Source organism: Prinia subflava, chromosome 4, assembly GCF_021018805.1.
Source record: "Prinia subflava isolate CZ2003 ecotype Zambia chromosome 4, Cam_Psub_1.2, whole genome shotgun sequence".
NCBI lineage: Eukaryota > Metazoa > Chordata > Aves > Passeriformes > Cisticolidae > Prinia > Prinia subflava.
Window position 1 is genome coordinate 15,847,959 of NC_086250.1, and position 25,950 is coordinate 15,873,908.

Consider the following 25,950-nt stretch of genomic DNA (forward strand, 5'->3'; position numbering starts at 1 on the left):
ATTTCATCTCTATACACCAATAAAATACCTATGGTTATTATAAGAAGAGGTGTTTTTATTGGCACAAATGGAAAAAAGTTACTCATCTCCCAACTATAAGTGAACAATGCTTTTAAATAGGAAAAAAAAACCAGACTCAAGCAAACTAGAAAAGGATAAAAGATTGTATTCTAAAAAGCTTTTTTTTAAAGAAAAGTACTTTTTAAACATTTATAATAAATGAGGGCAATTTATACAGTTAGAGAAAGCTACATGATCTAATAACCATAATGATCTCTCCATATAGAGAGGCCACCACCATAAACTGTGTGATGCCTAACATGAAGATTTCATAAATCTATTCTCTGACTGCTAAAAGATTATCTCTCTGCCCTCAGTTTTAAAATCCGCATAGTTCTGGTTCAAATTAAACAGCCTACATGCCCTATCTGAGGTCTTGGTGGGAGAAAAAAAAAAACAAACTACCACCTTTCCAAAATGCATATTTTATTTACTTAGGTGATAGTTAATAAGATTCTTATCAAACACTCTAGGGGTTTTTATTACACCAAAAATAAAGCTGGTGGTGTTTTACTCCTTTAATCATTTTAACATGGAGTAGAAAGCTACCTATATACAGAGATTCCTGGTTCATTACTCCCCATCAGAGTGAAGGACACTATCAAGTTCTTAAAAAACCATCTTTTTCAAGGTATGTGTACTGAAATCAGTTTGCTTATTTTGCAGTCTGTGGTGCATAATTCTCCAGAGACCTGAGCCTGATACATTCCCATTTACAGCAAGGGAGATTCAGGTCAAGCTGCCCTGCAGACATCAGCTGTGACTGTAAGGCAGATACCTGCTAAAATGTATGAATATTTAAACTCCAGGGCTACGGAATTCCCAGGATTGCTAAAAGTCATCAGCATTCATGTGAGTGTATTCTGATGGTTCATAAAAGGCTCATACACATTCATATGACTATGGATTTCTGTGCAAACTCAGAGAGCAGAATGAATTAATCAGATAACTCCCACAACAGGCTGGAAAGTGGAGAAGCATTTGAGTATATTACTTAGGAATGTGATAACAATAACAGGGGTCATTTTAGGAAAACCTACCTATCAGTCTTCAGTATCCTAAGTGGATGAGTGCATGGAGAAACCACCCCACATTTGTGTCATCCATGCAAAAACACTATTTCCAGAACCACACAGCAGTTATTCAAACCACTGTATTAAGACTGAAGGTGAAAGGAATGATTTTTTGTTTGTTTAGTTTAGAAAATGTCTTATTAAGGCCTAAAAAACAGCTATAAAGCATGTTTTTCTTGAGGCAAAAAGGTAGTAGTAGTAGGGAGGGGAAAAGACAGGATACAATCAGATAGTTGATGTCCAGAACCTACCCATCTATCTTTGCATCACTCAGTACAAAACCCACACGAAGATGATCTTTTTCTTCCATTATTTTCTCTAATTAGATTTCCAGATTTACAGCCTAAAGAGACAAATTGCTTCCTCATTGTAGCAATCCACCCACAGCAGCATCTAATTCTGGCTTTACCCCAAAACATACCAGACACTTCATATGTATTTTCCTCACATTTTTATCTGTCAAGATTTGGACTAAGCTTAGTCTGCTTTTCCCTACTTGCAAGAGGCAGAACCAAGCAGACAAAATTCATCAACACTTACAGGAGAAGGTCATGTCCTTTCAGGAGGCACTTGGACATCACAGCCATAGGACCAAGGGATACCAGGCTGGGCACAAGAGTGAGACTCCTCTGAGCACAGGGTGAAATACCAGCGTAATTCAGTGTGAAAAGACCACAAAGAGCCTGAAGTAGGTGTCAATCTCCCTCTGTCTCTTATTATTATTATTCAAGTAATTAATCATAATAGCTCGTGGTGTAATGAACTGACTGCACTAATCCCCATTTATGGTTAAGTACTGTGATTGTACTGACACAAAATAAAAGTTCAACATAGTCAAGGACTTGATACTTGGGGTACAACATCATCTTCATAATAGCAATCAGTTTATCAGCCTTATTTTTATTCAAGTAAATTCCTTTATTGCACTTTAATTAACTGCTATGGCTTGTTTCTGTCTAGCATTAGAGCAGGAAATAATTGCAGCTAGCTTCACACTAGGGGTTACTGTTATCTCCAAGGAAATGAGGACAATCAATATTCCAGGGAAGACAGGTACTGAAACTGCCTCCTGAACAAATTGCAGATCGATAACCATGAGAGAAAATGCAAGGGAGATTTGCATTTGAAGGAATCCCGACGAGACCCCAGAGGAAAAGAATGGAGTAAAAAGCCAAATGTGTATTTTCTCTTAGTTGTTCATTTGTGTCTGAACCCCAAGCCATCAGGATCTGTGAGCTAGACCAAACAGGTAGGCATGTCAGCAGCTAGGTGTCTGTCACCAAGAAGATTTTAGGACAGGATTCTAAGACAAGTAGACCAAAAAGAACTAAAAATATATTTGATTTTCTTGTGTTAGCCACTACAACAGCAATTGCAATCACATATTTTAATTGGAATATGTGAACAACTGGCATATGTGTACTTCTCCCTCAAAGCTGATCTGTATTATGGACAAGTGCAGCACAACCATTAAATAAGAATGTTCAGTGGGAGCAAAGCCCTCAGTTCCAGGGATACCCTGTTCCAGGGCTTTCTGTAGCCTAAAAGGATACCATTCCATTCAGCTACAGAAAACATGGTAACTGTTAACATTAAAGAATTAATGCATTAAGTAATCACTTTCCAGAATCACATAAGAAATATCTCATTCAGCAGCTGGACAGTGGGGAGAATCCCCATATGTAAGTATTCCCAGGGAATGCAGGGAAAATGTGGGCTCATTTCCAAATGCTGCCTCCCCCTGCAAGTAGTTGTTCTGCTACACTCCATAACTTCCAGATTCCAAGAGGAAAAAAGGCAAGTTATTTAATATTACTGAATTCACCATCAAAATTATCCAATGTCTCATATGGTCAATAAATATATCTGACTTCCTTGCTGTTACCTGTTTTCTAAACATGAGCATGTATTTTAATTTTGCTTTACAATAGAAGAAAACCAGCAAAAGCTTAATTTAATTCTAGGCAGTCCAGAACACCTGAAAATGTAAATGCTGAGAAAGATAAGAGTTGCATGAAGTGTGCAGAAAATATGTTTATGTAAAATTCAGTACTATAAAATACAAAGCAAAATGCTAAGGGTGCTTAGGAAGTTACAGCTTCTTGAACTGGGTTTTATTATATTTGTACTGTGGTGGTGGTGTTTAAAAACAACAGAAGTTAGATTTTCTCCTTTCTAAATTGTTACTTTCTCAGGCCATGTGCTTCTGGTGAGATCACAGATGGGAGGTGAGCATTTTCATTTCCTGTAATATTTTGTTTACTCAGAGCCACATTATCCAAGATACCCTAGGGAAATTCAGCCCCACTTACCTCTTTCAAGTCTTGGACAATAGCAGTGAGCCTCTCATTCTCTGCCTGAACGTTGGTGACCACAGCCCTGCTCTGCTTGAGCTCATTCTGTATCTCCAAGATCTTGCCAAGGTAGTAGGCCTCCTTGGAGGCAGACTCCTGGAGAAGAGTCTCCTCCCGCGTTTCGCCATCTTCGGCCACTTTGCGGTGAACAGAGAAGGACTGTCCAAAAGCCTGCAAGGGGAAAACAGCACAGTGAAAACCCACTGAAGCCCCAGAACAATGATCAACAGTGCTGAGGAGCTGCACAGCCAGCAGGAACGGGATAGATCAGCAAATCCCATTTCTGACCCATGAAACACCGTCCCAGCAGCTGAGGGCCACCATCCCACTGAGCTGAAATGAGGCATCTTGAGGCTGCTCCCATTTGCACTCCGGATTTATGGCCCCCATCCAGCTGACCTCCACTGAGATCAAGATGGTGCTCTGCTAATTCACCATTAATTAGTTCCAGTGTTTAACCCTAATTCATCGATTCCTTTCTTCTCTGGTTCCGCAAAAAAAAAAAAAAAAGCGTGGTTTGTTTTGGTTTAAACAGAATAAATAGCTGACAAATCTTACTGAATTTCCATTTCCAACAACCTTTTCTTATAGGAGCTCATCTCCTGGTATGGAAAAGTGTTCCTATAACCTGGAAGAAAAATGAATGAGCTGAGAACCAAGCAGTGGCCCCCTACAGCTCTGGGATGCTAAACACAGAGTGTGTCAGCCCCTTCATTTCATTTATACTCAGTGGTTTTTGCTTCTGTTGGATATTTAACTGTTTGAGAAGTGCTAAAATATTGAGGTAATTTCAGTGCTTGTCTTCTTGTTGCTGGCTTACACTGATCAGTTTAAAAAGACAGTATTTCCCAGTGACAATTTCTGATGTTATTTTTGACAGCTCTGGAGCAACCTGGAAGAAAGCAAAGTACAAGCCACGATAGTAGACATGATGGAGATGTCATTTAACTATGGAAAATGGGGGGAAATGCAGCAATAACACAATAATATAAAAATAATGTTATAAAATAATAGACACAAAAAGAAAAGAAAAATAGCAATGAAATATAAAGCAAAATAAAAGCAAAACCCGATTTGAGTGTACTACCTTTTAAAAAAAGACACTTAGTTGATAATGACATGACCTGATTCTAGAGAAAGACAAAAGAGGGCTTCTAGTGTGAAGAATATTTAGCCTAACACAGGCAGAAGCTCTGTCATGTATCTTAAATCAAAGTGAACACTCCTGAAAGACCACAATTTTTATTTTTTTCTCGTAATACATGAGAGAAACTTGAGTCATGGCAACATGCTATTTCAGTGAAAAATTATCCCTAATAGCTTCATTTCTACCCAGATCTGTAAAACCACATCACATTTGTACCCACTGTAAGCTATGGCCTCCTTTGCCTTCCAATAGACAAGACTTGCCAAATTAAATCCATTGTTTTTCTGCTGCTATTTATAGCCTTTCAGAACACGGTCTAACCTCTACTGGCACTAGAACTGAAACAGCCCCTTAGAAACTTCAAAGTAAAACTCTCTTCAAAAACTTCTCAGCTTTTAATTCTATTTCACTTGGAGAATCCTGTGAACTCAGCATTAAAGGATCTAAAAATATTCAATAATGTATTAACCCAGCTGTCTTCTCAAAAAGCTGTAAGTTACTGAAATAGCAAGCGCCAGCAACTTGACAAAAAGGATTTTCCAAGTAACAAGAAATTCAATTTAATGAAACTTAAGCACTGATATCTGTGAATCTAAGACAACTGTTTTGAGAACTCTGCTAATAAATTATCTTCCCCTACATACTTACATTCAATGGCTCACTGTTCTTAGTTTGAGACTGAGCAAAAAGCATCAGTCAAATAAAGACCCTACAAGACAAAAGTAAAGGCCACTTATCCACGGGTAAAACCAAAACACATCAGAAGAGCAGGTGGGACTTGCAGGGAAGGAGAAGCTCATGAATAAATGTTACCTGGAGCCCTCTCTACCAGAGCACTACAGTACACAGTGATGACAGCCTTCCAGATGCACATCAGGTTTTCCTTCAGGTACTTTGAGGTGCATTTTCAGCATGTGTGATGTTTGACAACAGCTATGAATATAGATCTCAGGGAGGGTGCATAGCATAGATGAAAATTACTGTGTACTCCACATTTCCTTGTACCCATGATTATAGAAAATATAGAACCTTCTTTTTTCCTATGAAACCAATTTGAATTTTACTGTATCACAGAATGGGTCAGGTTGGGAGGGATCACAGTGTGTCATCTGGTCCAACCTCCCTGCTCAAGCAGGGTCATCCCTGAGCACAGGGCACAGGATTGCATCCTGACAGTTCTTGAACAGCTCCAGTGAGGGAGGCTCCCTAAACTCTGAGCAATCTGTCCTAGTGCTAAATCACCTGTATAGTAAAGAATTTCTTCCTCATTTCTTTGATAGCCAACTCATCCATATCACAATATTTCATTTATTTCTTAAACTGCTATCAAGATGTTAAAAATCAGGGGAAGTAAAGCAAGCAAGCATAGTTCACTTTTGACATTGATGGCAATTATGCAGATCAATGTAACAAGGAGATGAAAATGAAATATCATTTAATTATAAGTGAGCAAAAAGTTCTGCTTCTCTATTTCATTGCCTGTACAGAACATCAAAAAGTTTAAACTTTCCAGACATGTCCATCTAAAGTTTTCCATGAGGTTGATTTTAAATTAAACTTTTAAATTAAACCACATATCAATACTATTCAGCTGGTAGCCAAATATTTGTTCTATTTTGATTTTATGTTTAATAATTTGCTTACTACATTTACTTATCTACCACACCTTGTAGCCTTGCTATGATATGAAATATTTCAAGTGTCTGTGCTCACATGAGAAGGTGATGACCTGGACTGCAAGTCAAAGGAATTTCACTTGCATTTGGGTCATGTGTTGGTACAAACTGGTTTGCTGAACAGATCTTAGGGTATTGTAAATGAGAGAATACCAGCCTGCCACGGAAGCCTGAGTGGAGAAACAGCTTTCCTGTGACATGGCACTGAGGGAGAGGAAGAACTGTGCAAAAACAAAGCAGATGTTCCTGCATTCAGCATTGAATAAGATCTTGGTATTTTCATAGAAGTATTCTGAGTAGGTGCTGTACTACACTGTGCAGATCAGTTCATTACAGTATCAGTTAATTACCCCTGTTCTGTGCAGCATGGTGCTGCTTGGTGGGACTTCTCATTAAAAACACTTAGAAAGCTCTATTGGTCCCTTGCTGGCTCTTAGTTTCACTAATCACAGTGTGGGGCTTTCCTGACATCTTCCAGCTTCAAGTTTGAACTCGGAAGGGGCTGTGCAGCCCTTCAGGGCTTCTGTTTCCTTGAGAAATCCCCTCCCTGAGTAGATACAATAGCTTAAATCAGCTACAGAGGCAAGTTTACTGCTTCAACCAAGACTGTCCTAACAGAGAGCAGTCAGATTTTCACCTTACATTGGTCCCACCACTTCTTTCAAGATTTTGTTTGAAAGGATGCTCTTGATTGAGTTAGAAGATACTTTTTTTTATAAATTGGGTCATAAAACTCGAGTAACAAGACACCATTAAACTATGTATATATATATATATATATATGTATCCCCTGAAACCTCAGAATTGTAACACTACCGTGATTTTTCAAAGGCATCATAAAATCTGAATTTTGAGAACAACAAAATAGTGATCACTAACTGAGGTCATGATAAAGGATGGTAAAAGTGGGTGCACAAAAGCAAGAAGTCAATTTGATCATGCAGAAAGGGGTAACTTTGGAGGAAAACCACATTTACCTTTGAACTTTAAGTAACCCCAGATGGAAATACTAGTGTCAGAAGTAAACAAGCATGACAGAAATAATGCTGTGAACAAAATGGGCACAGATTTGCAAAAGAACAATAGAAAAATGACTGCTCCAGACATGTCATATTTATAAGATAAATATAAACAGCAGCAGAAAGCTAATGTGCAGTGACATAAAATGATGTCTAAAACAAAAATTATATTTAGCCCTTCAAGAAAGAAGAAAAAGGGAAGCTAGATTTCCAATTTAGGTGTAGAAAGCTGCACACATCCAAAAGGTCAGTTTAAAACATAAATAAGTAATGAAGGCTGCTATTCCTGAATTTCATTTTTATTTTTACTAATGACCACCTGGGGCTGGAATTTTGAAATGCTTCACAGAAATTCATTCTTCTACTCTGGAATGATAAATAAGCAATAAACATGACCTGACTGCTGCCAGGACAAGCAGGCAGCCTACCTTTATAGCTTTGACACCGAATGTAGTTTTTTTTCTGATGCATAATGCAACAGCATTGAACTTGTTCAAATGATTACCTATTTGAGCTGCTAACTTGCTGCAAAGCAGAATGTATTATCCATTAGTTACCTCCACATTCACAGCACAAAAGCAGGGAAAAAACAGCCGGGATTCTCCAAGAGGGTAGCATATTTCCTAGTCAAGTGTCAGTATGGCATCACAGATGGAAATCTCTGCTCAGGATGCTAAGGGTTAATGCTAGGAACAGACCTTATTTGTTGCACAGCTTGAATGCCCATTTATCACTGAATATTCCTTTAGTCACTTGCAATTCTGTGTCTCTCAGATAAGACTTTTTAAAAAAGTTTACTACATATACTTTTTGTTTGTTTTCTGACGTTTGTTTTGTTTTTAATTCATTGACAAAAGCTCAGGGTTGTTTGAAAATTTATTCTGAGGAGCAATCAGTGTTAGACAAAGGTCTGTGAGAAAATCCCCTCTAGGGAAGGCTGAGCAGAGGAGCAACATCTGAGCAGGCTCTGCTCCTTCCCTCAAACTCAGTTGGTACAAAAATTGCTTCCTCCATAAGGTGTGATGTGGCACCGATCTAAATCCAACTTGTTTCTCAGCAGTGCTACACCAAAAAACACCCTAGCAGAGGTGACTGATGGGTTTTAGTCATGTTATACCTGCTTTCCTAAATCTTTCCCAAGTTTTAGGCCTCTAAATTTTGTCATAATGTACACTAAATCTTTATCAGCTGGAATGACCTTCTCATGTTCATTTAAGATGGCTGAGACAGGTCAATAGTTTCCTTTTGGAAGCCAATACTGAAGTGATTAAAGCCTTCAAATGTAAATACTTGGCATACTGCAATCAAAACAGGCAGATGCACGCTTAATGATGACAGAAGAAAAAAATTAATAGGCATTGTGTGGATAGTGCATGTGAGATGGACAGCACATGCAGGGAAGCAGATTGAAAACTCAAAAACAGATTGAGAACACAGCCTGAATCAGCATGGGCTTATAGGCAAGAAAACTAGATCATGAACTTCTGGGTTGACAGGCTAGCTGAAAACAGCTGATTGTCTGATTCCTCCTGTGTTCAGCAAAGCAGGATACTGAACTCCTCTGCCCAGGCAGAAGATTGAGCATCTATCTCAGCACTAATTTAGCTTTCAGCTCAGAACACCAAACAAGGTTCCTAGACTTAGCCTGTTCCCCAGTCAAAAGGAATGGGATAATGGATCAAAATTCAATCGGACCCAAGCACCTGGCTAAGCACTGCTAGTTTCAGAATTTCCAAACTCAAAGTGATCAGTTTTATGCTCTATGGAACATAAGATAAATAGGATTTTTCTGTGTTTGAGTTTTCTTTTTTTAATGTAACAACATACCTTTTATGTCATATGCCCCATCTTACAGAAAAAAAAGTTAAATGTTTTGCAGTCAATATGAAGCAAGCTAACAAATAGGGGTGTTCTTACTTGTTCTCATGCAACTATTTTGAAAATGGTGAAAATTAAACTTTAAAGGACAGGTTGTTTTTTCAGTTCATGCTTTGCTACAGATAACTGAGGAAGCTCAAGTTCCCATTTGAAAAGCGTAGAGGAGAGTGCTGCTGAGTGAAAAGGATGTTCATGATCTGAAATAAAAGATACTATAGTTAAGACAGGACAAGATGAAATCACCCCAAGCTGTGCCAGGGGAGGTTCAGATTGAACATCAAGAATTTGTCCAAAGGGTGGTCAGGCATTGGAACAGGCTGCCCAGGGAGGCTGTGGAATCACCATCCCTGGAAGTGTTTAATAAACAACTGGACATGGCACTCAGTGCTGTGGTTTAGTTGACATGGTGGTGTTTGGTCAAAGTTTGGATTTTACCTTAGAGATTTTCTCCAACTTTAATGATTCTATGAGCATGGTACAGGCAACTGAGAAATGTATAAAGGATACTTGAAGAAGCTGTCACCTAAGGGCAAAAAGCATTAAGCTTTATTTCCAAATTACTTAATTCAAGTCTCTTCAATAAAAATGCAAATGCTGCTGCACTGATAAAGTCACAAAAGTCAATATCTGCATAAGAGATTTCACTTGCAAAAGGGACTTGCAAGCCAAGGTGATAGAGGTTTTGCCTATGCCAGAAATGCTAAGGAGATCAGATACATGGCAAACATAACTAATCCTGAGTCTATTTACTGATGTAGAGCAGTAGGACAAATGTCAACAATTCAGAGGCTTTTCCCCAAGGACGATTTGGGTAAAAGAGTGAACAACGCAGATGCTTCTGTTTGTTCTCAGTGGATCCCTTCAGTATCTACAGTCCTCTTGAAATTCATATATCAGATGCTAATCAACAAAGCCTTCAGAAAACACTGAGAAATTTATATTCAGCTCAGCTACAGACACAGCCATGCCTCTGCAGTCCCAGTACACACTGTGCTGATTTCCATCAATATGTGTGAGGCCTCAGGCAAACACTCTGCCTTTTTATAAATAAAGAACAAAACCACTCCTAAATGTGATGGTTAGAAAATATTTATAGAAAAGAAGAAAGCACTACAATGAAAATGAACATTCAATGCCAACGTTCATTGTTTATCTGCAATCCAGCAAAAGGGGGAGTGAATAAGAATTTCCATTTAATTGCCTTTAACTGCACTCTAGATGGGGATTTCAATTTCCCAGCCTTGAGCATTCCCTCCAGGCACAGACAACACATGAAGGGGGAAGCTTGTAACAAAGACCACCAATTATCTACAACAAAACAAATTAGTTTCATGCTGGTAATTTTAAAGCAGCTCTGTTCAAAATTCCTATGGCAAATAACTAAATTATTTCTATAAATAAAATAATTCATATCTTGTTAATGAAACATAAGATGGCTTACAATTTTGCACAAATTACTATCAGACTAGCATCCAGCTATTAGAAAATTTTAATTAAAACCAATAGAAGCATTACCAGAACAAGCACATAAGACTGTAGGAGATATTAAATTATTTTAAAACAAAATGTGCCTGAATGCAGAGATGAAACCAGCCTTCCATGGAGACACTATTACATTTGCACTGAGCACCAAAATCCCATTTTCATGAAACCATAAATTTCCTTTTTTTCCTAACCGATTTTCTTCTTTTTTTCTGAATATGCAATGGCTGAAATAATTGCAATTCTATCTCTTGCCCTTGCTTGAATAAAGCAGAAAAGAGTTAATGCCAAAATCCAGTTCTTTAGGAGCTGCCAGCCTGCTGGGACATTCTAGTTATTTCACATTAGCCCTTCATATATAAACTCACATTCCATAGCCAGAGCACATTTATAGAGCATTTTAGGAGTGGTCTAAGCAAAGTCATACTGGTAGTGAATAATGAAAACAACCCAGTTGCTGAGTGAATCACCTGAAAGCTTTAAATTAGCTGGGCCTCACTTTATGAGGGTTTCTGGGATTTGCTGTCACATTTGGAAAGAAATAGTATTCTTCTGCTGCAAAACACTTAGCTGTATTTACGTATATCCTGGAAGCCACAGAACATCTACTTTATTTGGATCCTTTTCTTTTAATATTTCTTACTGTTTTCTGTTAATTAAAAAGAAAATAAAGTCCCTTCCAAACCAAACCATTTTATAAATCTACTTTAAAAACCCCTAGATATCAAAACTGCATTCTGAGTATTGGGTATTTTTGCTAAGCAGAAAAATTAAGGATTTGTTTCTCAAAGAACAGGAAGCTCCTGTCATTGAATAAGAAAACAAGTCATATAGTTACCATCTTGTCTTCAAAGCACCATAAAATGTCAGTCTCAGGCAGAAGCTTATGCTCAGAAAAATTCTTTGCCATTCAAACAAAATAAATTAGAAGCTACAATGGATATTTCCACTCTCCACATTTTCACAGAGGACAAAGAGCCCCATCTCCTTTAAGGTATTTTTGAAACCCACAGGAAAGGCCTTAGACAATCAAAACAGCCCTATATTATCCTTGAAGTGACATTTAGAGACAAGCACAAAGACTGTTCTGCTCTTCTTTGTGTTTGCCAATCTTTTTGAAAACAGGCCCTTACAGCTTGCCCATCTCAGTGAGTCACCAAGTAGATGGGAAGAGAACTGACTACAGTCATGAACACCTGAAGAGGCTGATTTCTGTAGTTTTTGTAAAATAAATTAAAGAATAGAGAGGGGGTGGTATTTAGGGCCCATTGTCATAATAGCCCAATGAAACAAGCAGCCCTGGAAGAGAAGAAATCAGGAAAACAAAGTGAATTTCAAGGGTATCTGAAAGGTTCCCTAGAGAAGAGAAAAAGGAACTGGTTGTTTTTTGGTTTGTTTGTTTTTTTGTTCAGCACAAGTAGAATAGATTAAGAAAAGGGAGACCAGCTTGCATTCAGCTCTTGACTGCACAGGGATAGAGAGCCAAACCCTTCTCAGCAGTGCACAAGAACGGGGAAAGATACAAGGTCACAACTTGTAACCAAGGAAATTCAAACAAAACAAAGCAAAATGCACCCTGAGAGTGGCGTGGCAGCAAAAGAGGTGCCCAGACTGGCTGTGTACCCTCCATCGTTGGAGGCTTTCAAAACTCATCTAGGACAAGACCCCGAACAACACTGAACTTGGAATTTTGGTCAGGTGATGGACAAGATCATCTTCAGGAGCCTCTTGCAAAAAAAATTCCATTATGATTCAGGGAGCAGCTCTCTCTGCTGAAAGGACTGGTAGGCACTACACTTCTCACAGACCATGCAGCTGAAAGAGCCATGACTCATGGCTGGCCATTTTCTTAGGCATCTTCAACACTAGCCTAAAACTGAAGATGACCAAAAGCAGGGCCAATGTGGTTTTACTGTAATAAACAAATTTTATTATTTAAATGGAGCATATAGAGACAAAGTTTTCATGCCAAGATCACAAAGGGACCTGGAGTTTTACCTATTTGTGCCACTAGCACTCTCAACCCATTCTATTGCAGCAGTCATACACATCTGACCCTGAGAGCAAGGCTCAGTCTAAGCCAAATTCATAGTAACCAGGCAAAATGAGCCTTGGGCCTATAGCAGGCAGGGCAGAAAAAGGTCTTCCAAAGGAAGAATTTCATTAACAACTATACTTAAAGAATGCGTGTTTTCTGTATATCCTACTAAAGTAATCATGCTCATTAAATTTAAAGCCTCAATTTGCCTGCCTACACTTACACTCCTGTTCTCTGCAGTTCTTTCTGTAAATTGCCAGCACAGCAGTTCTGATTACTCCATAGGTGACTAGTAAGAATAAACTCTCCCCTTGTGATCACACATGACTCGTTTAATGTCAGCATGTGGAGACCAGAGTTGTGCTTAGCAAGTGCCTTGGACAATGGAATTCAGGGAAAGAGCTCCACATTCCAGTCCCTGGAGGTGGAGTATAAGCTGGCAGGAGGCATACGTTAACTTTTAGAACAATAATTCTTTTAATCAAACATTTGAAAGGAAAAAGATTATCCAGAGATTTCAGGCATTTTAGAAACTCCTAAAAAGTTAAGTTGGAAAAATCTCTAAATAAAAGCATGCCCTTCAGAGCAAGAGGTCAAAATTACAGACCTCTCACTTAGTTTCAAAGGAAGGTTTAATTAGAGTGCTGCCAGCCACAGATTCACCATGGGGAACCTTATGCTTCCACTGGCGTTGATCAATGGAGTGCACACAACTGTTTCACAGAATGCTCCTGCAGCTGGGTACTCACTGCAAGTGCTGGGTAATCTCATGTCTCCAGAGAAAATGAGATTTCAAGGTATATGGCAGTACTGATAATCATGTTACAGCAACAACTGCTTGCCTACTCAACACCCCAAAAAAGTGAGACTTGAAGATTGGGATTGCATAAACTGTCCCACTGTAATCCCCAAAGCACTTTAATTCATTTCACGGGGGCTAAGAAAAGAACACCAAACAAACAAACAAAACACCCAATTCAAAAAACCCTGTCCATTTATCCAACCAAAGTTGAGACAGCAATAAAGGAACTTGTTGTACCCTGCTGGCCAGAAGATCTGCTCAGGAGGAGAGCGGGACGTGACTGACACAGGAGGTTGCGTGAGGAGGTAGATGGCCTGGCACCCCTCCAAGCACTGCTGCATCCACACATCTGTCTCAAGCCAACCCAGCCATAAACTGAAGAAGGCAGAGCATGCCCCATGCTGTGCATTTATATACCTACATGTCCAACTGCAGCAGGGCTCCAGACTGATCCCATTTGTCACCCCAAAAAAAGCAAAAGGCAGTAGTGCAACAAAGATTTGGCTTTACAAGCAAGACCTCTGCAACCCAAGCCATGTGTCCAGCCAACCAATGCTTTTGCCCAAGGGCTCAGCTCTCCCTCCACTACTTGCTTTTTCCTGCATGAAAACAGAGGAACTCAGCTGCAAGAGGATGGGATTTGAAAACCACACACCAAACAATGAGAGCAGGAATCAGAGGCAACATCCAAAGTTACAGGCATGTTTATAGGATGGACCTGTCTTAGCTCAACCAAAACCTTTAGTTCCCAGCCCTGTTCCCTGGCAGTGTCAAATACATAATATTGCCTGATGATAAAAACTCCCATTTGTGAAATATATCGTCTCCCAGTAAGCAATTTGCAAAGGATAACGAGTTTAAGAGGATAATATGCTTTTGCTTTGTCAGCAGCTGTATCTCAGGGTGACCTATTTTCCCAAATGTGAGATAACTGCAGAAGCCTATGCAAATTGAACATCCATGACTTATCTAGTTCTACTGAAAGAGTAACCAGAGATTTCACTGGCTTCAGTGAAGCCCAGATTTTACCCTTGGGTGTTTATTTCTGAGTGATATACTGGGTGATATGTGTTCTGGCTCCTGATTCACTATATTTGCTTATGTGGAAGTTGCCAGCACATTACAGTTTAAACAACAAATTTTGAAAACCAGCAAAACCTGTCACTCTGAGCTCTCTCAGTAACCATCTTATTTTCACAGAGGCTTTCAAACCACTTCACCATTATTTTCCCCTCTAGGATCTTGCTTTTCACAACAGCAGTTTTCAAGAAATGAGAAGTCTTTCCTCCCCTGATAGTCATCCATGGGAGTGCGGCCCGCAGAACGAAGGACTAGCAGCACAGACAGGAGAACACCTCAGTCAGCAGCCAGCCAGGGAGTGCTTAGCTGGCTGGATAAATCTGCCCTGGCGCCGGAGGCAGGAGCTGTCCCTTTCTTTCTTTTTCAGAAAGGAAGCTTTCACACACCTCTGAACTCAATACTTAGCAAACTGCCACAGAACGCACCGCAGCACATGTTGATGGCCACTTGCACAACTGCAACAGGAGAATGCAAATATCAACGCTTCCTACAAGTGAAGGTGCATGATTTCCTGCTTTTCTAAAGAGCCTTAAAGCAAAACAATTAACATCAGGGCCAGTGAAGTACAAAAAAACCATTTGTATGTCTGCACATGTGCTCACACGCACACAACAGGAAACAGCAGAACAGGGGTTAAAAGGAACGTCAGCAGCTATTTGCTACAGTATCATAGATGTGATTTCAAGTAAAAGAAAAGGAAGAACAAGCTGACACAAAGATAAGGTGTTAAGATAACCAAGAACAGGAGTGGAGCCATAAAACATCCAGATAAAGACAACTGTGAAATTCACTCTTCTGGAGGAATGACATGAAATATGATGCACAATATCAAACCCACCATCCACTCCTAAGGCACAAAACCAGTTTGTCATTACCAGTCAGTAAGACACATGCTAAGGACCCGATGTCCCCTGTCCCATATCACACAAACACTCCTGATGTGACCACCTGTGCACATATGCATGTCTTAGGTCTTGGGAGAAAGAATGTATAAGTTCTTGAATGTATATAGTTCTTGAGAGGAAGAAAGAAATCTGTAAAAAAAAAAAAAAAAAAAAAAAAAAAAAAAAAAAAAAAAAAAAAAAAAAAAAGGAGTGCAGGTAGGTAGAAGTCAGACATCTGATTCATTCCAGGTGAACAGAAAGGCTGATGACAGTCACCATGGATGGAAGGGACACAGGATGCTCTTGCCAACCTGGGCTCACCCCAATGCCACAGCAGGCACGGTCCCAGCAATAGGAGGGATGCAAGATTGGTACCACCCACTATAATTCCCATTGGATAACTTAGATACCCAATGGCTGTTTGTATTTCTTACCTGGATCATCTCAGTGCAAAACAAGCTGTCAGCAATTACCATTTATTGTTAGCCTCTCATACTCTGTGTTAAGAAACACTTGCATTACTGAAAAAGCATTGCTAATCTACATTTGCAATTTCCAGTGTATCATATTTGATGGTTCTTTAGATGAAAAAATACTATTACAACACGACACCTGACAGGGATGCAGCTTTGCTATAGCAATGCTCATTTTCAATTCATTGCTTTACAAAGAGCCTTTTGAGAGTGCCAGAGAAATCCACATTGCAAAGATATGTCAGTTAATTGAAGAATTTTACATTTGAGGGGGACAAAGAGCTCCCTGTTGCCTCCCACTTTGAGGCAATTCCTGAGAGATTTGATGGTTTCTTTTCTGTTTGTCTTAAAGTTGAACCTCTGAACTGCAGCATGCCTGAGTTAATTTGTAGGGAACACAGATCATTAGAAAAAGAAGCAGTAAGTGAAAATACAGTGTCATCAAACAACATATTTCTTTTGCAATGGATTCATAGATACTCTCTTGAGTCAAAATACAGTTGCAACAACCATTACCATCGGGAATCTTTAAGCCACGCTTCTAAAAACAGTGGTAACTTCATATAAAATCTGTGCAGATGACACTTGAGTCAAAATTCACTCAGCACAGCTTAGGACAAATCAGAGAAAAAAGAATGGAATGAACTCTTTCATAAATTCCTAGTGTAAGGTTACCATACATTTCTGCCCGAATGCAAATTGAAAAGGCTGTCAATAGGGAGAACTCAGACTTGCAGTGCTAAATGTCTGAAAAGAAATCAGGATAGAATTTTAAAAAATTAACTGAACACATCATGACTCTGCTAGTTAAGACAGAAGTAGCACAAAGACCGTGCTGTGTACTTACATGCACATACACCTAGTTGCACAGCAGTGTTGGTGATTTCAGAACACTCTGAGACGGAGATTGATGTATTGCAGAAATGTTTGCATCTAGGGGGCTAATACAGCAACCATTTTGCAAAATCATTAGCCTATGGAACCATACAATCAAAACTATGACAAACATTGACCAAGGAAAGGAGTAAAGCTATACTTCATTGATCTAAGGACCCACAAATTAATGAACTACACCAGTTATGCCAGCTTTTCTCCTAATTTGGAAAGCAGTACTGAGTTCATGGGGCTGTCAAAGTATAAATTCAGGGTCACCAGCCACCAGGAACCACTGGAGGGATCCCTGGGAAAAGGGAACACATGTATTGTGGGAGGAAATATATGCTAATGACTCTGGGGAAATGGTTGTCATAGGAATGTTTCTTCTCGGAAAACCTGTATGTAAAAAACAGTACAGGAACAGGAGCCTGTTCTGTCCTCAGCATGCACAGTATTACAGAGGAAATATCCCCTCATGCATCCAGCATTGAATAAAGAATTCCTGCTTCTTAATGCTACATTGGTGTTAAAGAGTTCTTTTTACCAACTTCTGGTAACTATCTTTTTTTTTATTTAGAAGATTCTCCAAAACTCTAAAACTCCTTTGAAAATAGCAGCTCATAAGGGTTTTTTCAGGCTTACTCAATTAATTTTTACTAACATACTCAAAGTAAATCATGCAGTTCTATTTGGTAGGAGCACGTTAAAGCTCAGCTGGGCCAGCATTGTCATCTCATAGCTGAGAAACAGAGGATGTGATGAAACTGAGCCCAGAGACATTACAGAAACAGTCATAAAGGACAGAGAAATCAAAGATCCTGAACCTCATCACAGCCATGTCTAGGGTAAAGCCCACCACATACTCCAATGACAGAGATATGATAAAGATAATGGAAAATGGGCCAAAAAAAGAAATAATCATGTAGTATAACAGAAGATAGTTGAATTCCTGTCTTCAAAAATTCTTCCAGATAATACCTAGCATGCAACAATTTACAGCTCTAACAGTCATGTTGATACTAAGATTGAAACTGAACATGTACTGGGTTTAGTAGGCTGTGCTCAAAAAAACTCCATCAATTCAGGGGATTAAAAGAAGAGCAAAATGTTCAAGTGTTTAAAATATCTGACTTCTTGGAAATACAGCAAACAATCGAGATAGCTCTGCTGTTGTGGCAGTATATTTATTATGAGGCTAGTCCCAATGGGTGAAAAGGTCAAATGACTGAGCTACTGTGAGAATTACAGGAGGCAGGAAACAATTTCATTGGATCCCAAGATAATCATGTTTCATTGCTGACCCTGGCAATGCAGCACAGATGACAAACATTAGAATGACAGCACACAGCAACCCTCACTGATAAAGAATAGGTGTATTTGGAAAAAAAAAAAACCCAGGGATTTGAGCGTTTAATTTCTGTGAAATATAAGTGAGGAAGATCTGGGATTTGGTCAAGGTCAGAGTAAGAAGACAGTTATAGTGTTCCTTTTGTGTAGAAACACTATAAATGCCATTTAATGAATGCCCTGTTGGGCTGGGCTTTTCATAACAAAAAACCCACTGAAAATCACAGAAAAAAGTGGCAAGATTTCATCTTGTGATATCAGCATAAAATTTGCTTCTATCCAGACTGAGATTTTGTGCTCAACATAGAGCAAGGTTTTACATGCCCTGTGCTATGCAGAAGATTAGACCCAACTTTTGCAACAATTATTAAAAACTGAATCATTCTCAATTGTAACCTACATTGCTGGAAGCATTTCCTATGTAAAAGACTTCAAATGGTGGCACACAGAAGTGCATTTCTAATGAAAAAGCAATTTATTAGCTTTCTTTTGGAGGGGCCATCAATAACAGCAAGCCTGTCTAGCAACTCTAATTCCTTGCTATGGAAGAAGGTAAATTAAATACCTGGGAAAGAAAGAAACCCAAACTTTTCAACTGTATTATGACTACCACTGCATGAAAGAGGGGACGGGGGAAAAAAAAAACAAACACAAAGAGACAAACAAAGAAAAGAACATTTTTCATTTCTGCTTTGATAGAAGTAACTAGTTATAAACTTTTGCTTTCACTGTTTCACTGCAAGGTGGTTGGAAACGTTCAAGTAACCCACATGACTGAGTGCTACAAAATCAGCCAGGGGATGGTAACCTGACCAGTAATACCCTGAAAACACAGATTGAAAGGTCTCCATCATTTCTCTTTTCACCTCAGAAAAAGAGCAAAATAAATTCTCAGAAGCACAGCAACAGAAGTTGAAGGAAATTCAAAGAACTAGAAGAGCAAGATGTGCATCACATCACGCAGGACTTTACAGCATTCATGCTCTCTCCACACACCATTGGAACAAATAATCCAAATGCCAAAACTTTGTGACAGAGCATATTATTAAATAAAGAGAGCCGGGGATCATGAGCAAAGCAGAAATGAACAAATTATTACTGAAATAGGAGTAGATGCCAATCAAGTTAGAACTGTACCAAATTTCGTTAAGCATTTAAACAGGGAGACATGAGTGATTTGCAATAGAAAGGTAAAATACAGATCAAAATCAATTTGCTCAAGGAACGAGAATAAGATATGACAGGGTTAGGCTCAATTCAGAAATGCAAGCTAATCTAATAACTAAAAATGAGCTAATAAGATGGACTTGATGAGTCCTGCAGTGCTTTAAAGGCTTTGCTATAATATCAAGACTGCCTTAATGCTGTACATCCCTCACATCTCACATTTTCTTACTGCTCTTCTTCACAAAAAAGTAATTGCTGGGAACTGCAGCTGCATTTGTGCTTAAGAACAAGAGGGAACATAATTAAAATGAAGACAGCTTTAAACTAACTGCAAGAAAAATGAAGTCACTTTTTAAAGGTGACCATTACCCCAGCAGACATAAGAAATTCTCTTGTGTGAACTTGCTGGTAATTTCTGAAAGATTGAAACATTTTACAGGCAGACTGAGATGAACATTTGCATGCTTTTTAAAAAAGGATGAAGAAAAGCCTGTTCAAGAGATAATAGTTATAACAGATTCTGTGATCTACTCAAGTTGGGCAATAATAGTGCCCAACCCAAAAGAAAGAGAAAGGTGAATGTATTTACCACTGTTCCAGTCCCACAGTGCCATTTTAGACACCTAACAGAGCTGGAGGGACTGCAGTTTATCACAGAAAGCAGCTCTGCATTACACACAGCTCTGCAGTCTGGTCAGTGCTGCAGGAGGCAGGAGATTGGATCCTAAACATACAGAATAGTCCCAAACCCAATAGAACAAGCCCATAACCTTTCCACTTCACAATTTCACTTGCAGCTGAATCACTATGACCACAGTCAGACATAAGCTTTTAAATTCAACAGAAAAATATTACTATGAAATTTTATTGCCTGTATTTAAGAGCAAATCAAGAAAATTGGTACAACAGTCTCTGCCAGCCTACAGATTGCTTCATTTCTGAGCAGTCCTGGCCTTTTAAAAAAATATCTGAATAAAGCTCATTATCCTTTCTCTTTTCATAAATTTAACATTGAAGAACGTCGAACAGTAGGTTGATTTCAGTTAAATGAAAGTAACAGTTTAATATCACCATTATTATGACACTGTCACTATCCTTAAAAGCCTAACTTTTAGCTGAGATATTAAGATAATTCAACAGCAAAGAATGCTTTCCAGGTAGTAATCACTTATCCATGAGTTTCACAGACGAGAGTTAAAGTTAGACAGGAGGTACAAGTTAAGTAGAAAAGAAATAAGAAACCATATTGTGAATGCAGGAAAACTTCCTCTGTAACCACACTCATTTCGCATCACCTCTCTGCGTGCATCAGTTCGCTCCATGACTCCACTCAGTTAATTATTCATTAACTAACAAAAATTCTTCTTCCTTCTCAGATAGCTGAAACTCACAGATACCACTTCAGTATGAATAAGTGATAACACATTGACAGGAATATGGTGTTCACAGGGTCAGAAGGATGGTGGAGACAGACCAATGCCCAATTTATACACTGAGTAGGTACCACAGCAATCGTGGCTTTATGCATCACCACATCATTTTGATAATGGTTTTCAATACTGAAGTGAACGCAATGCCCAACATTTTTCAAAGAGCAGCAAGTATCCACTTTGTGCCTCAAAGTATCTATTTTGTGCCTCAAAGGCATTTGAATTTTAAAAGCCAGGCAGTCAGTGCTTTCTAAATATCAAGTCCCCTGGAACCCAGTTTCAAACTGGGCACTCATAAGTAATTCATTGCTGTTGTTATTTTGGAAGCTTCCTGGAAAGGTTAATGCTAGTTAGTGTTTCCCCTCAAAAAATGGAGCAGAAACCTTTCTTTATCTAGAACATTTCATATTTTTAAATGCAAAAAAATATACAAGCCTTTCAGTTTGAAGAGTCGGGGATCTGAGATAAAGGGGGGAAATACAAATCCTTTCCTTATACTTATTTTGACAAATTGTGGCTGTGTAAACATTTCCTTAGTTCTCAAAAGAGGTGATACCATTATCATACTTGGATTATGTTGTTCAAATTATCAAACAGGATATGGCAGGGTTAATGTTTTCAACCTGGTTGCTTAATTTGCTATGGAACAACTTTTAAGGGCAGTCCCAAACCAGAAGTTTTTAGCCTGATTTTAACTAGACACAAGCTGGAAACATTATTAATGTCAGTGACAGCAAATTACAAATGCTTACACACTAAAGGAATAGTTATGTGCTCTTTTTAAGTGAGGTAGCAAAAACTATTTTTTAAAAAAAGAAAATAAGCCAGAAACTTTATGTTCTTGCTAATTACAAAAAATTTTGTAAGCAGTCTGTGTGTGTACATCATCAGTTGATGCTGCAATTGTGTATATTACTGACTTTTCAAAATGCTTCAGAAAATTCCACAAATCTTTGAGGGTAAATCACATATCAAGAAACACAGAAATGTTATTGTGACTCTGTTGAAACTGTTGTGGTCCCAGTAGGCAAAAAAATAAACAAACAGTAAAATCATACAGCCAATTTTAATGCTGCTGAAACAGCCTCACAATTCACAGAAAACATCCCTGATTTTCCCCCAAAGTACTGTGCATGTCATCTGTGACTACTACTCAAACTGTAAGGGTTAGTGCATTTCTGTACACAGAACTTAAATTGGCAAACCCCTACTACAGAGAGCAGTTCAGAGATAAACTAATCAGATTTTAAGCTGTTAAAACACTGACAGTGAGTGATGGCCAGGCTGCTTGCCCTATTATTTCTGCTGAACCAGAGAGAAACCCTTACTATTAACCCTTACTGTTAATAACAGCACATTACTATAAGTGTTTTAAGATAAGACACTACCTGTAGTAAGGAGGCCCCATTAGAGCAATCTCAAAGTGCTTTACAAAGGTCCCTGAAAGATCAGCAGATGACAGTTTGTGTTTAAAGCCAGCACCGGTGACATTCACTCAGCTTATTGTGAAGGACAGCTCTGAAATTACAAAGCTTCCCAAAAACTAGGTAGAAACAGGCAGAATAAGCCCTTCCATCACTGATCTTTGGACATTATTCTATAAAATAACACAGTCTCTTTTTCACTAGATTTCCCTTGCATTAGATTGCTTTATTTTCATTTCAAGTAATTCACCAAAAGGCAATAGCTAATAGTCATGAGGAAAGCAAAATGGGAGAAAAAAAATTGTATTTTGCACTTAAATGTTTTATCACGAGTCTTGGCCATATCTTCAGTAGTCACAAAACTACAGCTTTAAAACCTATCATTAGTTTAAATACTAGATAATGCTACTCCAGTATTGTATTTATATACACACACCCATGTAAGTACATTTATAGAAGGCAAAAAAGATGTTAATGCCAATAACCTGAACCCATTAACAGGACAGAGTTCCAGGGGTGTCAGCTACAGATGTGCCTCACTTTCTTCACTGGGATTGCAAATAAATTATTTCTTTTTAAAAATAGGCTAGCTGGCTGAATATATACATTTTGACTGTTAGTTTCTATCTCTTCAAGGACAAGGATCAATAGCATTGGCCCGAATTTCTTCCCAGCATATGTGACCATGGCAAGAGAACCCAGATCTCCTGGTCCCATGGAAAATTATCTGCATCAGTTGTAAGGCAGCAGGAATAATTACAGATAAATCAGCAGGAAATGCTTTGGGAGGTGGGAGGAAAGAGAAGAAATGAACCTCAGTACTGCAAGACAGAGATCCTTTCAGATCCTGAACCTTCCCACTCCTGTGACAGATGCTCTGAGCAAGACTAAACCTAATTTGGGAGCACGCAAAGATGCACGGTGCTGTAAGAACCCCAAATGAGCTTTAACTTCAAAAGAAAGGTTCACTGAATTTACAGAGGCCAGATATTTGCCTTCCCATTTTCTCACTAATAGCACATCTAACACCCATTTTGTGAGAAGAGCAAACTGCTTGTCCAGGATGCACAGACCACTCCATGGCAATAGCAATTAATCTCCTGGCATGGCAGAGACAGCAGCATATTTGTGCATCCTAACACCCTGATCAATTTTATTGAACAAAGCTGCTGCCCCTTCTAAAACTGCAGCTGAAGGAAATATCCTGAACTGCTTCTTTACGCCAGATCCCTCTTCAGCACAGGTTACTCATGATTTTTGAGGCAAAATAAGGAATGAGACTCAAACATTTAAAGTCACATTTATTCATCCACAAAAGCATCCTCAGCTCTTCAGAGAGATGGGGAGCTAGGCAGCTTCTTGTAAGCACACAAGGTGCTGACACAGACAGCTAAAGAAAATTCAGTTTCAAGGTTGGTTAGGTTTCAACTTTCATTTTAGCCTATTGAAAAGCACTGAATAACCACATTTGTGGAAACATATAAAAAATAAGGAGAAAAACACTCAGTAATTCTAAGCACATTTCTGACAATTGCAGACCAATTTTCTGCTGTTACTGATGAAATGTCACTCAATTCCTGCATGCCAAGGACTTCATATGAAGCTGAAACTGAAGTCTGGAATCTCACAGCACACGAGGTAAAATGAAAAGCTCCTACAAAGATGATCATTCCCCTAAATTAAAACTGCACCTGATATCTGGGTCAGCTGGAAAGTGATCACACACAACATATGCCCACGGTGTCAGCATGGTGGGCAAGTCAGCCTGCAATCTGTCATTTTAACACTAAAAATCAAAATATCTTTGACAAAAAAAACCCCAGGTATTTTGCTTTCCATTTACTGTCCCTTCTTTCCTTTCTAGGAGCCAATTAGAGACCCATCAATTATATTTTCAAGCTGCTTTGTGATAAGTGTATTTTCACACCCAATTACTCTGCTTACTCTATCAACCAACATCTCATTTCCTTTTGCAGGTACCCTCTGGGTATATTCACAATATCTTCTCTATAATGGTCTGGGACTGAATTTATCTTCCCTGACTAAACAAGCTAGTTTGAATCACCTATTCTTTTCTATCTATTATTTCAAAATGTCTTTCCTATTATTCCATGGAGGTTTCACAGTCTGTATTCTCTGAGCATCAAATTGACAGCATCAGATTCTTCAAGGTTTAGGAGTGTTTTTGGTTCTCCTTGTATACATCAGCAGCATCCTGAAACAAAAAAAGCTGAAATGCCATAAATATTGCTTTAAGATAATGGTAAGGAATAGTTTTCAATATTCATAGCTAGCGCTATGCATGGATATGTTTGCACATGTAGCAATTTTAAATAGGGATATTTACTGCAGTGAGATCATGCAAACACATTTAAAGCAGTTGGATCTTGTGCTTCATTGAGCTGGGGGAGGGAGGCAGGGGAAGGGCTGCTTTTAAGAACCCCCCTCTCCCCCCTTGGATTTTGTCCAAGTTGACAGCCTGTAATATAGAGTAGCCTAATGAAATACTAAAGATTATTTTCCATGCATATATTAAGCATGGATTGCTTTTAACTTTTTTTGGAAAAGAAAAGAAAATCATATGGCTTATCTACAGAATAACTACACTTGGATATTATATCCTGCACATTTCAAGCTCATTCTATAGCTGGTGCTGCTCATTTCTACAGTTATTTCCTTCGCTATTTTAAAGAATACTCTTTTCATTAAAGAAAAAAAAAAGCCACAACAAAGAAGTCTTTTCCCTCCCACTCACTCTCCTACACAATTTATTCATTCAGCAGTCCTGGAAATTCAGTGGGGAATTATCAGCCTTCTGTTCAGCTACAGACCAGCTCCAGGGACACAAGTAGGAGGATTAAAAAAAAAAAAACAAAAAAACAAGGCAGCTGTGAATTGTGGCAGCTATCAACACCAAACCTGACTGAATGACTTTTCTGATAAATTGCAGGAAAGAAGATAATACAGAAAAAAAATTATTTTCTTTACTGATAAATGCTAAAGAAATAAGATGACAAAAACAACCTGATACTTCAGCAAATTAGGTAGCTTAATAAAAATGATCTGTGTATGACTAGCTGTGTATGACTTAGGAAATCAAACCAGTTGTTCTGAATCCAAAATACTACAAGTAACTACTGTACATATCTTTGTGCTAAAGGAAGAGAGGGCACAGCCTGACCTCTGCCAGGGGAGGAAGGCAAGCCTGTGGTATTTTTATTTGTCAGTCCCCTGCTTCTCAGCTGGTGCCTTGGCCATGGGTGGACTGAGGAGCACAGAGACAGAGGAGGGGGTACTGGCTCAGCTGCTTGGCTCTCCAACAAGAAGTGTTCCTAGGAGGGACAACCACTGAGCCTAAAGCAGCTCAGAGAGGTGCCTCCCCAGGTGGCCACAGGACACCCATGGTCCAAGGAACAGACTGACCTACTGCACTGGCAAAAGCTGCAGCCTCCAAGAACATTCTCCAGGCTCCAAGGGAAGAGTGAGCATCAAGTGCCACCCACAGATAAAAATCTGGCACAACACCAACATGCTCAAAGTACAGTTTCTTAGCTAGAAGAAAGAAATTTGGGCAAAGAATACTTGCCTTTTTTCTGCTTTGGGTTGGGTGTTTTGCTTGCTGTTGATTCTGAGATTTTAGGTTTTTTTAAGTTTTCCCAGAGATAAAAAAGATAACAGCTACCTTGTGGGTGACACAAAAGCCTTGCTTACAGCTCAAAGAGACAGGCTGTCCTTATATC

General features: G+C 38.8%; 1 protein-coding gene across 6 annotated transcripts in view; it reads right to left on the reverse strand.

Annotated features, from left to right (window-relative positions):
• The window catches only part of BICD1 (BICD cargo adaptor 1), a 160,559-nt gene that overhangs the window by 76,516 nt on the left and 58,093 nt on the right, over positions 1-25,950 (reverse strand). For all 6 annotated transcript variants that reach the window (XM_063395620.1, XM_063395621.1, XM_063395619.1 and 3 more), the window contains exon 2: positions 3,446-3,658. In XM_063395620.1, coding sequence (XP_063251690.1) covers positions 3,446-3,658 — 213 coding nt within the window. The remainder of the gene's footprint in view (positions 1-3,445; positions 3,659-25,950) is intronic.